The sequence below is a fragment of the Amblyomma maculatum genome, chromosome 8, assembly GCF_055883805.1.
Source record: "Amblyomma maculatum isolate TAMU_Amacu chromosome 8, ASM5588380v1, whole genome shotgun sequence".
NCBI lineage: Eukaryota > Metazoa > Arthropoda > Arachnida > Ixodida > Ixodidae > Amblyomma > Amblyomma maculatum.
The window spans coordinates 103538823-103558470 of NC_139351.1; the positions used below are offsets into that span (position 1 = coordinate 103538823).

Consider the following 19648-nt stretch of genomic DNA (forward strand, 5'->3'; position numbering starts at 1 on the left):
TTATGCATTTCGGTACTTCGTTATTGATTACATGGTTATCATGTTGTTTTGGTATCACAATCGCGATATGCATATTTTGTTTTTATTAAAAATTCAATTGCTTCACGTCTACGATATTCGTAATTGCTCTGTTTATTTCCCGAAATAATATACTTCGTGTACGTTGGTCTCCAGCTCACCATTATATTTTAAGAATATGCGCAATTCAGTTATGCATCGACAGACGTTCCCAGCAACAAAAGCCTACAAATGTCACAATGACGAAAGAGAGAAAAAAAAAACAAGAATAAACATTCTTCAGGCCCCCTCTTATGGCGCCTTCCCGCAATATAAACTTTTCTCATAATAGAGAGATTTAGCATACCGTGATCCACGATCCGCCACCGTGACCCTCTACCGCTCGTGGGCTGATTGGTTCCAATGCGGCAGTTCTATGTGCCGACATCCAGTATTTGGCGCCATCTATCGGCATCAAAGTTATCTGGGCATGCGCCGTGGAACGTGCGGTGGCGGATTACGGTAGCGGATCGTGGATCACGGTGTGCTAAATCTCTCTATTAATGCGATATAGTTAAAAGTCCCCCGTTCACTGAAAATCCGGCGTCGGCGGCCGTCCTCCGGCGTTCGCGTTGTGAGCGAAACATCACGACCTTAGACAGTTGCAAGCGGTAGCTGGCAGCTGACATGGCCAATAACTAACTGGACGCCGGGTTTCCTGACATTACTTCTGGAAGGAACTGCCAATTCGGTCCTCTCCTTTCGTATGGGAGGGAGATATCGGAATCAGCATACCAGTACTATCGCATTCACGCTACCTCTAGGCTACGCAGACATGTTCATACGGCTTCTTTAAAACGGGGTTTTATATGTGGGCTGGTAGCCTATACCTTTAACTCGGAACTTTAGTCTCCCTCGTACGTTTTTCTTCGGAACCGATGAACGCAAGTAGGGCGAATTTAAATGTTTAGCAGAATGTTGAAAGCGGCGTGAGCTTGTTCTTCAACTGCAGGCAAGGCCGATGGTGTCACGGCAGTGAACACGGTATCCGGCCTTATGAGCCTCAAGTACAACAACGACCCGTGGCCGGGCGTCGGAGTGGAGAAGCGGACCACGTATGGCGGCGTGTCGGGCAACGCCATACGACCCATCGCACTGAAGGCTGTGTCGGCTATCGCACGTGCTCTGCCGGGATTCCCGATCCTGGCGACGGGAGGCATCGACTCTGCGGAGGCCGGCTACCAGTTCCTGCAAGCTGGGGCTTCCGTACTACAGGCGAGACACATAGTTTCGATTATGCGCAAATACTTAAAGATTGTTGTTGTTGTGGCTGTAGGAAGAAAGAAAAGGAAATGCACGGGCCTGCTACTGGCTCTGTAGCTGAGCTACCTCCGCTGCCTCGTGTGGACAGAAGAGAAAATAGACAAGGAAGAAAAAAAGAAGAGGGAGAGAAAGACGCGCGCCGCAACAACAGCCGTCGTCCACCACCGAAGCGGTGGCGAGTGCAATGACGGCCTACAACAGATAAATATTCGGTGGCTGGCTAGCCGCCGCCCCAAGCGGCGGTGATCCTACCTGTCCCAGCCCCATCAGGGCCAGGATCAGCCACGTCTTGTGGTTGGTCAGGAATAATTTGTATGGCATGTTTTCACTGTGACAGCTGCAAGTGTTTTAGACGATTTTCAGACAATGGGTGCGTCTACGGATGGCAGAGGAAAGAAGGCGACATGTACAGTACAGTCGAGTCCGCTTATAATAGGGGCATGTAATGAATTTCTAATGAACGCTTGGCTATTATGAAAGAGGGCAGTGAAAGCATCAAAATATTTCTTGGAGCGATTGTGAGGCATTTCAGGTTCAACGAACAGCCGTTGCCGTGCCACTTCGTTCTTGCGAATTAACAGGCGTCGGTAACTCCCAGTCAAAACCTTTCGCTTCCAGCAAACACGGGGATGCAGGAGGTTTTTTAGACACCCGGACACCATCCGCGAAAGAACATAGCGACTAAACTGATTGATTTATAGGAAGGAAAAGACGCGGTAACTGCCTCACTTGTTTTCTGTGGACACCTGAACCGCGCCGTAAGGGAATAGAGGAGAGAGTGAAAGTGGAAAGAGAGAAAGAGGAGGCGTAGTGGAGGGCTATGGAGTAATTTCGACCACCTGGCATTTAAATTGTATACATAACCGCTAGGCGAGTGCACGCCGCTGGCCTTCGCATTGTAAACCTGTGTAATGCATATGTCCCGTTTGGACAAATTCGTCTAAAGTATAGAAGGGTGACAGCGATAGACGCGTGGCGGGTGTGGTGTTTGAAGCGAAGTTGCTGTGTACGGTCGGGAATCAATCTGGATCAGTAATTTGAGAAGATGAGTTTCTTGCTGGCATCGCTGGTCGCACGGTATGCGTCACTTGTCCAGTCTGCTTTCGACCTTTGTTCGTCACTGCAAACATGTGGCGCACGTCAGCACTGACTGCAGGTGATGATGTGTACACGCGCTGCACTAGCTTCGTCTCTGTATAGGCCCGAATCGGCAGATGACGCTATATGAAATCCGTGGGGTCGGAAGCATATAGATTTTTGACAAAGCATCCTTAATGACAGGATGTTCGGGTTTTGTCTGAGATGGTTTTGCTGGTACTTGCGGACGACTACATCACGGATGCGGACTCATGCGAAGTTATGAAGCCTGATTAAAAATGCCGATATGCTCGCAGATGACGGGAATGCTCCAACCGTGATTAGATACGAGTATATCGCGTTCTTAAACCAGATTATCGGCAGTAGTGACTGGGCAAGGAGAAAATGATTGCTTCGGAGACGATAAAGCGCTGCGGCTCGCGCTACTTGGAAAAACTAGACGCGCATAATATACTTCTAAAACGAAATAAAAATTCCGGGAGCACTGCAGAATCTGCACTATAGAAATGCGTAAGACTGAGCCAGCGCCTTCTATATTTTTGCGTGAGCATGGCTGCTGCACAAGGTATATAGCTAGCCCCTTATACAGATTTCAGACTGCATAAATTATGAGAGAGAGAGACAACTTTATTTGCCCCAGATGTCGTGAATTAGGGCAGGTGGATCCTGTGTGGCCCCCAGGCGGGGTCGAAATTATGATAGCCGCTGCGTCGTTGACGACACTGTGTAGCAAGCTATGCAGCAATCCCCACGTCGAGTAACGTCGCACTACATTAGGACACCGCGAGAACGTTTTTTTGTACCTGCGCGCCTCCTCTCCCCGCGCGTCCAGACATGCTTAGCTATCGACTCTCCTTGACGTCATCGGCGGGGGGCGCCAACATTACTAGATAGTAACGTTGGGGGGCGCGCTATGGCGGCGCCGGTGGCGGTCACCATGGCAACGTCGCTGAGGTGACGTCACCATATACCTGTCTCCGTTTTTGTTTTTGCTTGCTACTCCTCGCCAGTTTCTGCCATACTTATATTTTATTTTAATTAACGGACAATCTTTAATTAATTTTCGATTGATCTCGACCATTTGTTAGCCCTTTTTCACTCTGACCTTGAAACACGTGGTTTCTTTCGGTTGCACGACGCTATGTCCGTTTGGACGTCGACATTAGCTTGCTCAGTTATTTCGACGTCTGAGTGGCTTTTTTTATCTATAATTAATTAACTAATGACTCCTCTTCTACCACACGATTTTCCTGGCGATACTCTTTTGTCCTCTTTCTGATACAATTGCTCTTTTTCGTCTCTGTTCAGTTCACCGCAATCGTGATGATGAACTTTGGGACAGCCTCATTTGAACATAGTCACTTAATGCTTACTCATTAATGAACTCTTTTTTTTTGGCAAACTCGGTTTTCTACTGTAAAATGTGAAGAGTACGACGAACGTTACACGAGGAACCATCGAGTCCGTTATAAGTGGGTGGTACTTGGTGCTTCTTGGAGACACGGTCGCTTTCACACCTTTTGTGCAAGTGCATACCATCTCCCCAATTTCTTTCCTTTTTTCCCTTCTCTTCGTTTCTTTAACGAGGGTAGAAAACTGATATTGAGTTCTTTTCTCTTCAGTGCATTTTCTTTATATGTGGTCTCTCCTTCACTCTCGAAAATACTTGCGGTGTTCCAGAAAATAAAAACGTAACGGTGTTGCTAGTTAGTGCCGGTCGAAAGCGTCATCTTTTGCAAATGAGGAAATTATTTTGGGGGGCCTGTCGCCTGCAGGCTCGAAATGCGTGTCTTTCGCGCAGGGTTGGAGGGGGGGGGGAAGGGGGGTTGCTGTACGGTTATTGCGCTGGCACTTGAACTCTCCAGAAAGGATAAAAACAAAATTTTCATACATTCTATTGGTTTTCTTTCGCTAGGTCTGCAGTTCGGTGCAGAACCAGGACTTCACCGTGATTGAGGACTACTTGACCGGCCTCAAAGCGGCCCTGTACGTGAAGAACCTGGAGGGCATGGAATCCTGGGAGGGACAGTCGCCACCGGTTCGACCGCACCAAAAAGGAAAGCCGGTTGTCAAGCCTTCTGGACTTGGAAGCCAGGTACACGCATCTAATTAGACAAGATTTGAGTTGGTGAAGACCCACATAATCTGACCACCCACTGCATGTTCATGAGCTTACACCAAACCTTTTGGATGCGTATGCTAAACAGAGGTTTACCTTTTCGGCCGCTTCTCGTTCCACCTATTTCTGATAGGATGCTTTTTAACGTTTGATCCATTGCAAAAAACTTTTTAGCAGCAGCCTTATGATGATCGACTCGCTAATGAGTCTTGCACTTAGGCTTCGATGTGTAATTCTACTTAAAACTAAAGAAATAGCGAAATATGCCAAAACGTCAGCTTCGTATATACGTGAACCGCCTGGTGATGTCATTGGTCATTACCAGACGTGATGGCATGACATGATTTGACGTCATGGTTATTAAACGTGACCGGGTGCGATGTCATGATGACGTCACATCCGATAACGACATCACGTCGGGTCATGGCAGATGACGTAAACAGGTGATGACGTCACAGCCTGGCGGTATCCCGCGGTACCTTGCGAAGAAGTGACACTTCTCGCGGACGGACACTCATAAGCCGTTAAGGTTTTTGCCTTCGAATAGAAGCTACGCAGAGAAACACAGACAAACAAATAGAGGGTATCGTCATACCCTTAAAGGAGGAGCTTAAGTGTCTGCTACAATTTGTACACTTAATTGCATTTAACAGTGTAGTATTTCTCTCAAGTCATTTTTGTAGAAAGCTCTTGTTAAATACGAACATAATTGGTTCACAGGAAAGTTAAGGCGCAGTATCTCTCACACTTGTTCCATGGATACCTGGACCGCGCCGTAGAGGAAGGGAGGAAGGTGGGAGTGAAAGCAAAAAAAAAAAAAAAAAGGAGGTACTGACTCTCGTTTTGATGGATGAGTCGTACCATCGGCCTTTGGGGTTCAAAATGGCTTAAATTCGCGTTTGCAGGTGATACGTATCTGGTGAACCACTGGTCCTCGGTGATGTCTACGCGAAATGAGATAATGAGATTGAGATGGATAATTGTTAACGCTCTTGCATTTCAACGCCTATCGGCGATGGCTGTATGGTTTTCTTGTTGACTAACAAAAGCCGCATTAGTTGGATGATTTTAGTCTCATTTATTTGATTGGTGTGTACATTTCGTGCATTCCAGTTCATCTCTTATATGTCTTAGCGATCCTAATGACTGTTCGCTTTGCGATATTCAAAACATAATTTTGGAGAGACGCCAAGGGAGCAAAATGAAGTGAATGTTAGTGCCTGAGGATACAGAACTGTTTAAAAGCTTCTGGCACTACTGGCGGAATTATTAGCAGAAGACGTCCGAATCTGAGAGGATTATATTTTGCGTGCATGAGAGAACTGGTATTTTTATACGTAGATGATGGGTAAGGGCGCAGTGGCTCAATGTAGTCAAACGTGGCACTGAGATGCACAAGGAGAGAGAGGAAAATAAATAAAAAAAATATGCAAGGCAGTACTTATCTTAAATTTTCAATATCCAGCAGCGACTTTGTGGAATACTTATATTACCGTTACCAAGATATTATTCCAATTAGTTCAGTCTTTCTTGCCGGTTTGTTCCAGACCCTACCGAACTTCGGGCCATATCTGCATAAGAAGGAAACACTGGTGGCCGAAGAGAAGCTGGTAGAGGACCTTCTTTCCGAAGATAAAATAGCAGCATCGATTCGGAATATCAGGCAACTCAAAGGGAAGGTGCCAAATGTTCAGGTAAGGATGGATCCTAAATCATTTTAGATTGCCTTCATCATCATCATCATCATCATCATCATCATCATCATCATCATCATCATCATCATCATCAGCCTGATTATACCCACTGCAGGGCGAAGGCCTCTCCCATATTTCTCCACTTAACCCGGTTCTGTGCTAGCTGTTAGATTGCCTTACAGGTGGGAAAATTAGACACAGGGTGTCCCTGAGTGACTAGGGACTTGTGCTACTGAGCCCGCGGCCATGTTTCAGATCGTAGCATCAAAACCAACCTTTTATGGAAGTGGAGATGTCTGAAGTTTTGGGACTGAATAAAGAATTATAACCTCGTCGAAAAATTGAAATGAAACTTTTCTTCTTCCCGAACGAGATTTTGTCGTATTTTCTGGCATGAAATTGCGGGAAGCACGAAATAGTTTGTAGCAAAAAAAAATTTTCTGTAATTGCGCTGCTTGTTATAGCGACTGAGCTACAAAACTCTGTAGGAAATTCTTACGGCAGTACAGCGAAATTCTACAAGAGGAAAATTCTCCTACGACAGAATCACAAACATTTTGTTGTATTTTTGGTAGCATTCTATGGCTTCTGTTTTGGGCTGGGAAGGGCTCAAAACGTTTTGGCAGCCTATTACTACAGGATGGTTCGCAGCCAGGAATGTTTTCCTAGCAAGTACTCCCCTAATCTAAGGCTGATTCACGAGGAAAAAAATTAAACAGTGGAGACCGTGACTTGCAAATTGTTGTATCTGTTCAGCCAGTGAGAAATTATTCGATGGCTTACAAGGTCATAATTGCTCTTGTTAACCAAAAGGGCGTTTGAATGTGGTCTCTATTATCCAGTACTTTGTGAGTCTTGCCGTCTGCACTAGTGCTAGCTTGCATTGAAAGCGGTGTTTAGACCATAATTCTGTACTTGCTCGTACAAACGGGGTAACGGGGTCTCTGGGACAACAGTGCAATGACTTGTTATTATGCATACGTTATTATGCTTATAAATGAGCCATACAACAGATATGATCATAAAGAATCAGAGAATGGTGTTTTTTGAAGGCACGTAATTGCTTGTGCGCGTTGTTGTGGCCCTGATGACTGCAGGATGTGATTGGCGCGTCGCTGAGGAAGATAGGCACCTTCGGGGACCTCAACATTGCTGAACATGTCGTGGCTCTGATCGACGAGGTAAGACATTAGTCTTGAACTTGGCGCGCAAACAACCAGCAGCGTCAGATGGCACGTGACTTGGCCACCATAGGTTTCATGCATCTCGAAAAAAAAAAAAAAAAGGAGTCGACATTATAATGCTTGTTCGAGTTACTAAGGAGTGGCAATGGTGAAACCATCTTAGACGTTGGCTGAAGAAACGTGGGCAGAATTTCGCCCCTAAATTTCAGATTCAGAAGAGAGCAGCTAAAATGTATGTCGAATTATGTTGATACTGAACTGAAAGGGCATGCTAATCACGGCACAAACGAGACAAAGCGAGTACTTCAAAATTTCTACTTTATTTTACGTTTGTGCTGTGCTGGGCAACGCCGTAAATCACAACTCAGCTCAGCTCCGCAACATCGGAAGAACTGCATGGAGTCAAGTAATGAAAAATAAGTTTGCATTTTAAACATTATTCTTGATATGAAACAACGACGTATTACTGATGCCAGGTTTGATGGCTGATTCCTCCAGTTACTGTTAACGGTACATTCGTATCAGGAATGGCTTTGGCATACATCTATCTTTCACAGGATCAGTACAAATATAGAAGTTGTGACCAAGTAACTGCATCCTTCAAGATGGGCACTAATCAGGTTTTCCTCGTCAAAGAACGTGTCACTTTCTCTCATGGGTTTTGTTCATCCAAATGAGTCTTAAAACGCAGTTGAGTTACCGTCTAATAGGAAATAGATTTCAAATTATTATAAATTAGTATAAATCTATGGTCATTCTGATTTGCATAAGAGCTGTAAGCTACGCAGCGCTGTCATCTATTTTTGTCATTTTGCATGAGTCCATAGGACTCACAGCATAGAGTTCCTTACACTAACTAGAGGGAAAGCTGAGGGCGCGGCCCTTCAGCCACCATGGGCGCGCTAAGAATCATGGGCCGGTGTGTTACTTGTTGCGGGACAGTCGGTTTTTTTCGGGTACGTGGAATGGAGTTACTGCAATGTTTCTTTTTCATCATCATCATCATCTGAAGGTACATAGACCGCGAAAGCCATAGTAGCGAAGGCGCAAAAGCAGACGTCGCCAATAAATGGTTTTTGTTTCCCGAAATGCCACTAAAAACTTCCTTAAGTGATTGCACAACCATAAATATTTTTATAACGTTTTTCTGTTTCAAATTTTGCCTATTAAGTGCGAAATATTGCTACCTGTGCTGCTCAAAACTAAGCCAATAGGAGAAAGAGCCATCGCTTATATTGGATAAATATCACACTGACATGCTGTTCCTCTATCCTTTTGCAATTTATAGTCACAATATTCAATCTTAGGACATTATTTACGGCAGAACAACGTTTATCTTTGCATTAGTTTTGGCCAAAAGTTGTAGTTCTGCACTCGGTAGCTCTCCGGCCCATGATGCTTTGAGCGCCCATGGTGGCTGAACTGGCCGCCTGAAAACTCCATGTAAACTCCCATAGACGGCAGCACAGCTTTCCCTCTAGGTAAAAGTAAGGAACTCCATGACTCACAGTGCATGACTGCGGCATCAACTGACCGCTTTTCCAGATTTCAACATAATATAGTCACTGCTGATAGTACAAGAAACAACATAGTCGCATAGCTAAAACAAAAAAAGAACAATTTTTAATGTAATATATCAGGGCATTGTAATGGGTTGCGGGTGCAAGAACATGTACAGAATAGCGAATAATTGATGCAATTTATACGAGCCTATTCTGAGAAATTAAAAGACGTGATAAGACAAGAAATAATTTTTACAGTGCTAATCAACAGCTTTCTAGAAACAGAGATAGAAAGAGTAGAATAAAAATGGAGGCAAGACTGATAGTGTTCCTGTCAGTTGCTTGCTGATAGAAGGAAATAAGTGTCTAGAAGGGACATAGGGTGAACGCGCGATAATCAAGCGGTACAGTAGAGATGGTCACTCCAGGGCGTGCGCGCGGCAGATTAAAAACCTGCACGCAAGTATGAAGACCCGAATAAATGGAACAACACCTGGAAAACCTCCAAGACTGACGACCGGTGTGGCCGCAGTGCAATTACTCCGCTCTCTGTCAGCGGACAGTCGTCGAGCATGTTTATAGTGTACTGCACAGAAGAGGGACAGAAGAAAGGAGCTCAAGAGAGGGTAACTAGGCAATTCTGGGTTGACCAACGTTGTAGGCATCTTGTCTACTTTGTTCCTTGACAAATTTAACACCCATAATCTGCTTACGGTCTGGCCCTCAAGCCTTTGAGTAGCCAGCTGACGAATGTTGAGGCCATGGTTTTACGAAACTTCACCTCTGTCAGGGTACTCGTGTCCAACCGGCTGAGTGCCGTCATTGTAGACGCTTATTGACTCTTAAAACGGCAGTGTGCAAGAATGGCATTACGACCGTATACTAAATCAAACGACGCGGGTCTTAAAGGGCACAAGCCGTTGATGTAGAACCACGTACTGGTGACACGGCTGCTATTTATCCTTTATTGTTGTAGGACATGTGCATCAACTGCGGCAAGTGCTACATGACGTGCAACGACTCCGGCTACCAGGCCATCGAGTTCGACCCCGAAACACACCTGCCCACGGTGACGGACACCTGCACTGGCTGCACCTTGTGTCTGTCGGTGTGCCCCATCCCGGAGTGCATCCAGATGGTACGCCGCACTACGCCCATCGCGCCCAAGAGAGGCGTGCCCTTCGAACAGACCGAGAAGTTTCTGAAGACTCGGTTCCCTATGCTGGCACAGTGACCTTGTCGCGACAGCCAGCTGCTGTGTACAAAGCACCTGTCATTAGCCTCGCTCGGCGGGGTCTTCGATGTGTTTGCAGTAAACGCCGTTCTATGACTGCTTTTCTCCTTCTCATTTTGCTCATATACAGACAACCGACTGGGATGGATAGCTCATAATGATTTGTGCGAATTATGCGTAATTCGAATTGAAGAGTGCCGTTTTACGCTATCGAGACGAAATAACAATTTCGCATAAACCGGAATTAGGAATTAAGCAAAATGGATTTGCTGTTTTGTTCGCCGTTTGAACGCTGATGATTTGCCGATTTGTTAAAGCGGCGTCACAACTATACGCAAAGAGTTTACAGTATGTTAATAAATAAATAAATATATAAATAAAATATTTGAAGTAAATAAATAAATGAATAAACAAATCAATCAAATAATTATATAATTAATTAATACACGTGATAATGGCAAACGAAAATGGGAGAACATTCTGTCGGAAGGAACCTGTTTTCTTGGAGGCTAAACAATTTCCGCAGCGTCAGAATAAAAAAAAAAGGGGGGGGGGAGCAATTATTTTGACTGGCGTGTTGCAGTACTGTAGACATCCTGAAAAAAAAAAAAAAAATGACCGAGCTTATTTTAGCGGAAAATAGCGTGTGGCCTACTTTTTTTTTTCTTTTTTGTTCTGGTTATCGCGATCATAGGCGCAGACAGTGAACTGTTTTGTCGTTCACAATCATTGTGTGAAATAAATGCAACACACATATAGCCGCCGCTTTAAACTAGCCGTACACTCTGAAAAGGAATTACCCTACAAGAGAGTAAAAAGGGAATAACATGTCTTCTAGCTCGCTCCCTAAAGGAGCCCTGCATGGCATTTTCTCAAGCGCTGGCGTAGATTTTCACTCACTAAATAGAAAGAATTCTACACCGACCGTTGACAGAAAAAAATGTATTGCCACTTCAGATACCACTTAGTTAATGCAATAAGCAATCACAGAAGACATTTAACTCCGTCACTATAATATTGAGATTTGAAATTACAGGATTTTTTAAGCATCGACTAAGATCTTGGTAACTGTCAGAGCATCCCATCTTTTGAAGTGATAATCTACTGCTGTTGCCGACCAGAGGTATTCCGCAATTTTAATGATGAAAGTAAACCTCATGGTTTAGGCGGCAGGCTGTGTTTCTAATAGAAAGTGTGTTAAAGGACATAGTACTGCCATTTTTCTCCTTTATAGAGTTATTTGTGTTTGGAGTCTATGAACGTGTCTATGTGACCGAGCGGTATAGAGACTGACAACGCAAAGGTTCCCGTTTGTACTCCAATATTTCTTTCCATTGCAACTCATTTATTTAATAAAACTGCATGCGTTAATGGCGTTCATATCTCATGTCACTGTCTTCTAATGCCCCATTTTGCAATGCCTTAGTCATTTTTCAAATCCAGCTTTAGCCCCCTTTTCAACCAATCCGGATTTTTAGCTCGTGATGCGGATAGCGACTACGACGACGCGGGCTGTTCTGCACGGCCGGTAGCCTGTAATGCACGTTAGTGCAGTCCACCATCTTGTGCTAAGCGATGGAATATCAGAAACAAATGCAGCTGCAGCAATCTGTGCCCGCGATCTTGCATCAAAAAAATAATATGCCCTAAGTATATATATCCCTTGTGAAAACACTCTATGAGTCACAATAACCTCATACAAATTCTCATACTAAACTCGTACTAAACTCGTACTAAACTCGTACTAAACTCGTACTAAACTCATACAAATCTCATATAATCTCATACTAAACTCATTCATCATATGAGAAGCATATGAGAATTATTGAAATTTCTATGAGTTTAGTATGAGAAATCTGTATGAGGTTATTGTGACTGATACGGTTTTTGTCACTAGGGTACCAATTTGACTTTACACCTACGAAAGATACGAGGAGGTTTGGTTTACTTTGGGTTATGGGGTTTAATGTCCCAAAGTGACTCAGGCTATGATTGGCGCCATAGTGGAGAGTTCTGATGCCGCAACAGAGGGACGCCTTGCTTTTCGCCTCCATCGAAAACCGACCGCCATGATCAGGATTCGATCTGCCGTCCTTGGGTTCGAGCAATCGAGCGCCCTCACCGCGACGGGGCTCTAGTAGGGTAGACTTTAAGGCTAAACAAGGCTGGACCGAATCTTGTGTCCTTGGTGGTTGCCTTTATATAGTGCGTAGCCTAGGCTCCCGGAAGTCCACCTACGGCACGATGAACCGTCATCATAAATCCTGATATTCACATTTGCTCTCGCAGCCTATAGAGTGACCTTGGAAAACAAAACTGAAACTGCTAAAGGTAATGCGAATAAATACCGTGTTTGAACGACCTTGAGATAAGAGTAAAAAAAAAAGGCAAATCGTTCTGTGAAAGAGTTTACGCCTGCAGGTTTATTAACTGTCGTCTTCTGCAGTTTGGTATATAGTTTTTTAACGCTTCATATTTGCTTTTATAGAGAGATAAAATAACTAACTTGCTTAATATTTGATATGCCGATAGGAATTAGGAATTAATGAGATTGATATTTTAGTTATTGGAGAAAAATTATATATATCATGAGCTGGTTAGATTGCCTGTATCCCTACGACAATATAGAATCTTCGTGGATGATGATGTAGTTTGTCAATACTTGGCACAGTTGAATGAAACACGTTATATATGCTTTTGCAATGACCCCGGTCACTACTGGTTAATATTAGAGCCTGTTAAGACTGAAAATGTGGCTACCAGCGTCGTTGCCTGTCGTAAATCTTGCTGATAGGTCGACGGCATGCGGGACGTCATGGGACCGCATGACATGGCCGAGCCGGCGGATGAAACTTGGCGGCTGTGCTTGGTTGTGTGCGACGGAGGAAGAGAGATACAACCCAGGCACACTTCACATGTCACTTCTATCGCATTCACAAGGCGTAATGTGAATATGTGTCCCCGAATGTCTTTTAGCAGATCATGCTTGAAACTTTGTAACACTGCCAAGTTTCCCTACTTATACCTTCCTCTCCCTCCTTGTTTTAAACTTCGGTGTACAAATCACTGGCTGGAGTTCATATCTGCAGCAGCTTTTTTGATGTTTGCTTAAACCGAAGTTGCTACTCACGAATGATGCTCTGGAGGGAAAAGTGACACGCACGCGCGAAATATTGTGCCTCATACACGAAGTAATAGAGAATGCCACACACTTTAGGAAGGCTGTTGGGAAGGACTTGTTGCCAGCCTAGCTGCAGCTATTCTAGGTACAATATCTGGCGCGTATACTGACACGAACAGAGAGAAAGGCACGTTATGTTTTCGTGTTTGTGCATCCGCCTCGATCTTCAAGGCAGATTATTCTACAGTACGTACTATGCGTAATGTCCAAGCCAGCAACAAGCTCTTCCTAAAGCTAACACCGTATGGCGAAAAGCGAAAAGAGAAAAAACAATCAATAGCCTGCATGTGTGCCGGAATGCGCGAAACAAGTTCTAGGGTATTGCTTGGAAGCTTCGCACAGTTCCCTCTGAGCAATCTTGGTGCTCAAGAAGACAGGTGACGCGCTTAAAATGAGCTCAATTTGCTTAAGCACTCGCAGCAAATTTACGATGACCATAAAGAGCTACATATCAACGAAGCATACTGGGAACAGCACCCCCCTTCAGGTGCAATTTCACGTATCCCGAGAAATAAGCAGAGCAAGATCAGACCTCCTTCGCGCCTCCCCCACCTTTTCCCTCCTCTCCCAGTCTGCCTCCCATTAGGACCGACAGCGCCCGCAGCGGCCAGAGAACGAGGCCGTAAAAGATACACAAACTGCCGCCCTCCTGCTGAGCTTAGACGGCTTCACGCTTTTACTGTGGGCCGTTCTTGGAAAACACTTCCTCGCGCGAAGATCATAAAAGCTCAACACCGTCGACACGCACTCATACGCACGCGCTCGATCAGGCGCCATCTGGCGGCTCTACATCGGCCAACAAATACATGCAGCGCTCTGAAAGCTGCGATGCGTGCCAAAGAGAATTGTATATAGCCGGCACATCGGAATGTAGGAAAGAGTTCAGCTATTCCCTATATGCATCAACGAGAGAATGCGTTACACTGTTTGCCATCCTGTAAACTGCACTTATTGCACGAAGCTTGTTACACAACTAATTCGATCGAAAAACGGTCGCCGTCTCCGTAACCCAATTTCAGCAAAGCAGTGTCGGAAGAAAGCTACCTAAAGATATCAGGCCAATATTGTGACGCAACTGATTGGTGCAACGTTCAGTGCGGCGTCGCAACATTTCTCATTTAGTTTTTTTTTTATCTTTTAGTCAAGCTCGAGATTAGTTTGCGATAGTGATTAGAACCGATGACATATGTGCCTCAGATAAGCGTATAGGTGTCCACTGAGAGATGAAAACGATACTGCGGCCTCTTTGGCCCAGAAACGAAATGAAACAAGAAACTTTATAGGTAGTCACGGAATAAAAAGGTGTCGTTAAATGCCCTTCGCGTCTACTCTTACAGCGAAGCTTGAGCGTGACGAAATTTTTTCTTCGCCATTTTATGTTCATATGAGTTACTCAGTACCACTAAGATATAAAATGAAAATGTTGATTTTCTTGGAATGTCGCAAGAGTATGTAATATACTTCTTCTCTTGTTCCTCTTCCTTCCTGCAGGTAATGTCGCAAGATTATGTAATATACTTCTTCTCTTGTTCCTCTTCCTTCCTGCAGGTACACTTAAATAGGATTGCGGATATCATTGAAGTTCCGTTAAAGTTACACAGAAAATGAAGCGATAAAGATGGTCCTGTTAATTCTCTCCATTCAATCCGAGTTAATTATTGAAATAAACGTTTAGCACTTACTACGGAGCTCACTGTGCAGCAACGACTTTGAAGCGTAGTAAAACGCGGTTTTGGGTCAGCCCTGCAAATATTGTTACAAAGGGACAGCTAATACGAAAAACCAAACGAACAAAAAACAGTTCGTCACAACGACCGCCCTCAAAGGTGATGTTAAAAGTCTTATTTTTGCTTTTCTTTGAGAACCAGACCGTGTCTAATGATATATTAATAACTATTGATCCTCATTTCACTCTTTCGGGCTGGACAAGAAGTAAGAACGTAATTCCATTCTGGATAGAGATATATCATTTATTTCCATTTAGTTCGCATTTGCCCGCCTGTGCGAAAGGAGTATTGGCCGTCGGACCCTTTTGTTATCATCTCCATCTATAAGCATTATACAGCCGCAGCTGTTTGTGCAGTACTCTTAGCCTGGACGTCGTAAGAGCGAGATCGGAAAGAAACTGATATGCGTAAGAGTGGCTCTGAAATAAAATATCATGGATTTACAGACATCTATTTATGATACCTTGTAGTCCTCTATGATGGGTTATGCCCTAAGTCTAGGTCTCCAATAGATGTTGGGAACGGACACGCCCGCTCGATCAGCAATTGTTAGTCCTTCGGGTCTTAAACGGACAGCCCAGCTTTTGAGGTGAACCATGGAGGATGGTTTGTTTTGGTCTGGTTTTGTGGGGTTTAACGTCCCAAAGCGACTCAGGCTATGAGAGACGCCGTAGAGGAGGACTCCGGAAATTTCGACCACCCGGGGTTCTTTAGCGTGCACTGACATCGCACAGCACACGGGCGCCTTGCTTTTGCAATGGATATTTATTCACACGGCGGGTTCGGAGACGCCAAGAGCGAAATATATATATATATATATATATATAGAGAGAGAGAGAGAGAGTGGATTGTTGCCCCTCGAGCAGCATTCGGGTTATGAAATGTGAACCTGTTTTCTAAACAAAATTTTAACCATCGACAAGGCCAATCTTTCGGCAACACAGTTATTGGTGTCGTTTTTTTGCTTTCAGCGAGGGCGTGAAAAAGTCTGGATGTTAGAGTGTTATAGATTGAAAATTTGGCTTGGGACATGTGAAATAAAGAGTACTGATGTCGAAGTATATCATGAGAGCAAACCCTTGCCAGCTAGTGTCACTAGGACAGATTTCTGCCGAAGTGGTCATGGCCAACAAGGCGCATTCAGCACGACCATCATTCTCGCTATCACTTATTCTTCATTGAGAAAGCCTAGTAATCTGGAAGCTTCTATTTAAATTCGCTGACTTCAACTTGGTAGACCTGACTGCACGGTATTAAAGGTGCCTCCTGCACACACGCACAGACTTCGGTCAGGCGTGAAGACAAAGTTTTTCGTTTGAACGGCCGAAACATCACGAGCAGCTTGAAACGCGAGCTCCAATATTAAAACGCGATCGTCGAGGCGGCAAGAGATTCTTGATAAAGCTAGCGGGACAAGAAATGTCCTCTTTCGCGATAACGGTTCCCGCCTTCGTTTTAAATGTCAACTACGGCAACGACGTCGTTGGAATGGCCGCATTCCCGGGAAGCCTTCGCCGTTCTATTGAGTGCGTTTGAAGAAGAGGCGACGTTCTCGAAACACGACCCTACGGCAGCGAACGAATTGGAAGGACTTGTCGGGCTTCGACAGCTTTAGGTTCCCCGTGTGCGCAGCTGGGAACACTCTACGGAGAAGGTGTGGCGTTATTACTTTCTAAAAAAAATTTTTTTTCTGTTTTAACATTTCCCATACAGGCATGCGTAAATAGGAAACCGATGCGCCATACTCCATTCTCGGAGCAATCAGGTTTTCCTTATCAGAAATTGAGGAGCACCGTTGGGCGTAATAAAGCGTCCTAGCGTACACTAGCTGCAACCCACACCCTGTGGCTGCAGAGTTGGATTGCGCGTGGCGTGAAAAATATTAGGGCCAACATCGTGATTCGTCTATTTTTGTCCCCAGCCGTGCATTCTAGAAGTATGCCATAGACCCCACTCGAATATTGTGGGATAGTGGGTGGTTTAAAATATTCTCAGTAATTGACGAACTTTCACTTTAATTTGCCTTTGATTTACATTGTAGCTATTGTGCTAATATAAAAGCTTAAGTTCTAAAAACGAGTGAAACAAAAAAGAAGCCAGAACGCATGCTGGAGGGCAACTTCATAAACTTTGAGTCAAATAATATTGTAAAATTTAGCAAGGCATTCGATGAGATTCCACCTTGAAAATTTCTCGCACCCCCAAGCCTGCTTCTTTCTAGTTTTCTTAAAGTTCACTTAGGGCCGTTATCTACCTTTCTGCTTACGCGGCCTTGAATGATGCGCAGGCTTTACCTTGCATATATATATATATATATATATATATATATATATATATATATATATATATATATATATATATATATATATATAGTCACTTATAGGCAGTCTTGAAGCCATAGGTAGCGTAAGAGGGTTCTAGCACAGCTTTCGCCCTCGCTTTTGATCACGTTCTACGTGACGCTGGTGGTAACAAAGGACGTTCTACGTCCGCCGCTATGGCTGAGGGTGGCGCTGGTGAACACTCTCAAGGTTCGTATACAGACAACATAAATACCCAAGCAAGTAGCAGGGGGGACAGCGGCCGATGTAGCTCAGTTGGAAGAGCACCGGACGCGATATTCGGAGGTCGTGGGTTCGGTCCCCACCATCGGCACGTTGTTTTTTCTTCTACTTTGTGTTTAACTATCTTTCCCCTAAAATGGTTACATTACTAATTTCGGTGATTATCTAAGCAAACATTAAAAAAAAAAAGTACCATCCCCAACGCTTTCCTTGGCCTCGCCGACTGTTGGCTTCTTTCCTTCATATATATATATATATATATATATATATATATATATATATATATATATATATATATATATATATATATATATAATATGCAAGGTAAAGCCTGCGCATCATTCGCAGGCTTTACCTGCGAATGATGCGCAGGTAAGGTATATATATATATATATATATATATATATATATATATATATATATATATATATATATATATATATATATATATATATATATATATATATATATATATATATATATATACACTAGAGGTGATATAGCTATATGTTCTGATTGGTAAGTATAGAAATGAATTGTTATCCAGCTGAGATATGCATAAGGGATGCAAAACAGTCCATGATACGAAAAGTTTGTATCGGTACATCTGCAATGCACTTTGAAGTTAAATAAAAAAATCTAATCAATTACTCCAATAAGATAAGGTGCATGAAGCAGGAATGCTCAAACGTGGAAAATTGTACCCCCTTCCCCATTCGTCTATACAACCCGTTCCTTTCGTTCGGCCATCTCCTCTGGTCTCCACAAAAAGCGTTCCGCACTCTCTGTACGCGTAATACAAACGAATATCAATGAAAAGCAGGGTTACCTTTCACAGGCAAAATCGTGCCAAAATAAAGTGAACGCTCAGTCACGTTTAAAAGTGAATATTGGGGCTCGTTCGCATGCTCTGCGGTGCTCGCGGAAGCCTGCGACCACGCCCGGCTCAATATTGAAAGAAGGGAGGAAAAATAAGAAAAGCTAGAAAATCTACAATAGCGCCATCTAGCTGCCGCCACCTCATGCATTATGCACGTCAGAGGCAGTGAAAATAGCCTCGGGCTCTTGCTGTATCGTGGACAACTTTTCCGCGCCTTCTGAACAGTGCGAAGACAGTTCGCGATCCAGCTTCCTTCGGGGCCTTTTCCTCGGCAACCTAATTTTCGATGCCACACCACTGATACGCGTATATTGGCTCCGTGACGCCCCCGAAGCCGCGCCGGTGGGAAAATGGAACTTGGGTGCAGTCGGGAGTTCCATTCGGAAAAGCATCCGGATTGCGCGTATCGGGAGCAGGTAAGAAAGTAAGAGAAAGAAGGATTAATTCCACCGGATGAATCACGGAAGACGACACCAAGCCAACACGTCGGCACATGCGGGCCTTCAAATGGATTTATTTTTGCCGGATACGCCTCTTTGTATACTTTTCTATTCTTTTACACGTTTGCAAGCGGACAGCGGAGCTAACTCTTGTCTCGTATGCGGTGTTCTTTATGCAAACAAAATCTCAGTCACGTTGGAAGCCGCGTGTGTAAATAGAAAAAAATGCTTCTAGATCCCGTCTCTGGAAGCTCTTCTGCGATTTTCGTAACTGGAAAGAAAACCCTCCTGCGAGAGACCACGTTTCAGAAGAAAGGCAGTCGACCTAATTCGGCGTATTCCTTTCGGTTACACAATTTTGCCGAGAACTCAGGCAGCCTCAGGTGGAAGCGTGCCTAGTTTTACTTGAGCTCCTAAGCAGGTATTCGTTTCGCACATCACGCAACACCGTTACATGTCTCCGTGATTGCCTTTGTTTCAGCAACGGTCAATTGCGTCCCTCTACACAGGTGCACGAGGTGGCAAAAATACGAGAAAATGGCAGTTATAGTAGTGCAGTTTGCCTCTCCTTCCCGTAGGAAGCGCGGCAGAACAGCATCAACGGCTTTAAATCTGCGATTCCACGAAATATGTTGCGATGAGAAGACACGAGTTGCTTCTTCCGAAACTGGGGCAAAATGACGTTGGTACTGGGCTATTTCCGAT

The 19648-nt window shown here is 44.2% G+C and overlaps 1 protein-coding gene across 1 annotated transcript in view; it reads left to right on the forward strand.

The window, feature by feature from the left end:
• su(r) (dihydropyrimidine dehydrogenase su(r)) overlaps positions 1–10247 on the forward strand; it is a 37857-nt gene extending 27610 nt beyond the window's left edge. Inside the window, exons 18-22 of the mRNA XM_084577064.1 lie at positions 1010–1272; positions 4334–4513; positions 6085–6231; positions 7329–7412; positions 9894–10247. Of these exons, the coding sequence (XP_084433190.1) occupies positions 1010–1272; positions 4334–4513; positions 6085–6231; positions 7329–7412; positions 9894–10151 (932 nt within the window). The 3' untranslated portion in view covers positions 10152–10247. The remainder of the gene's footprint in view (positions 1–1009; positions 1273–4333; positions 4514–6084; positions 6232–7328; positions 7413–9893) is intronic.
• The last annotated feature ends 9401 nt before the right edge of the window (positions 10248–19648 follow it).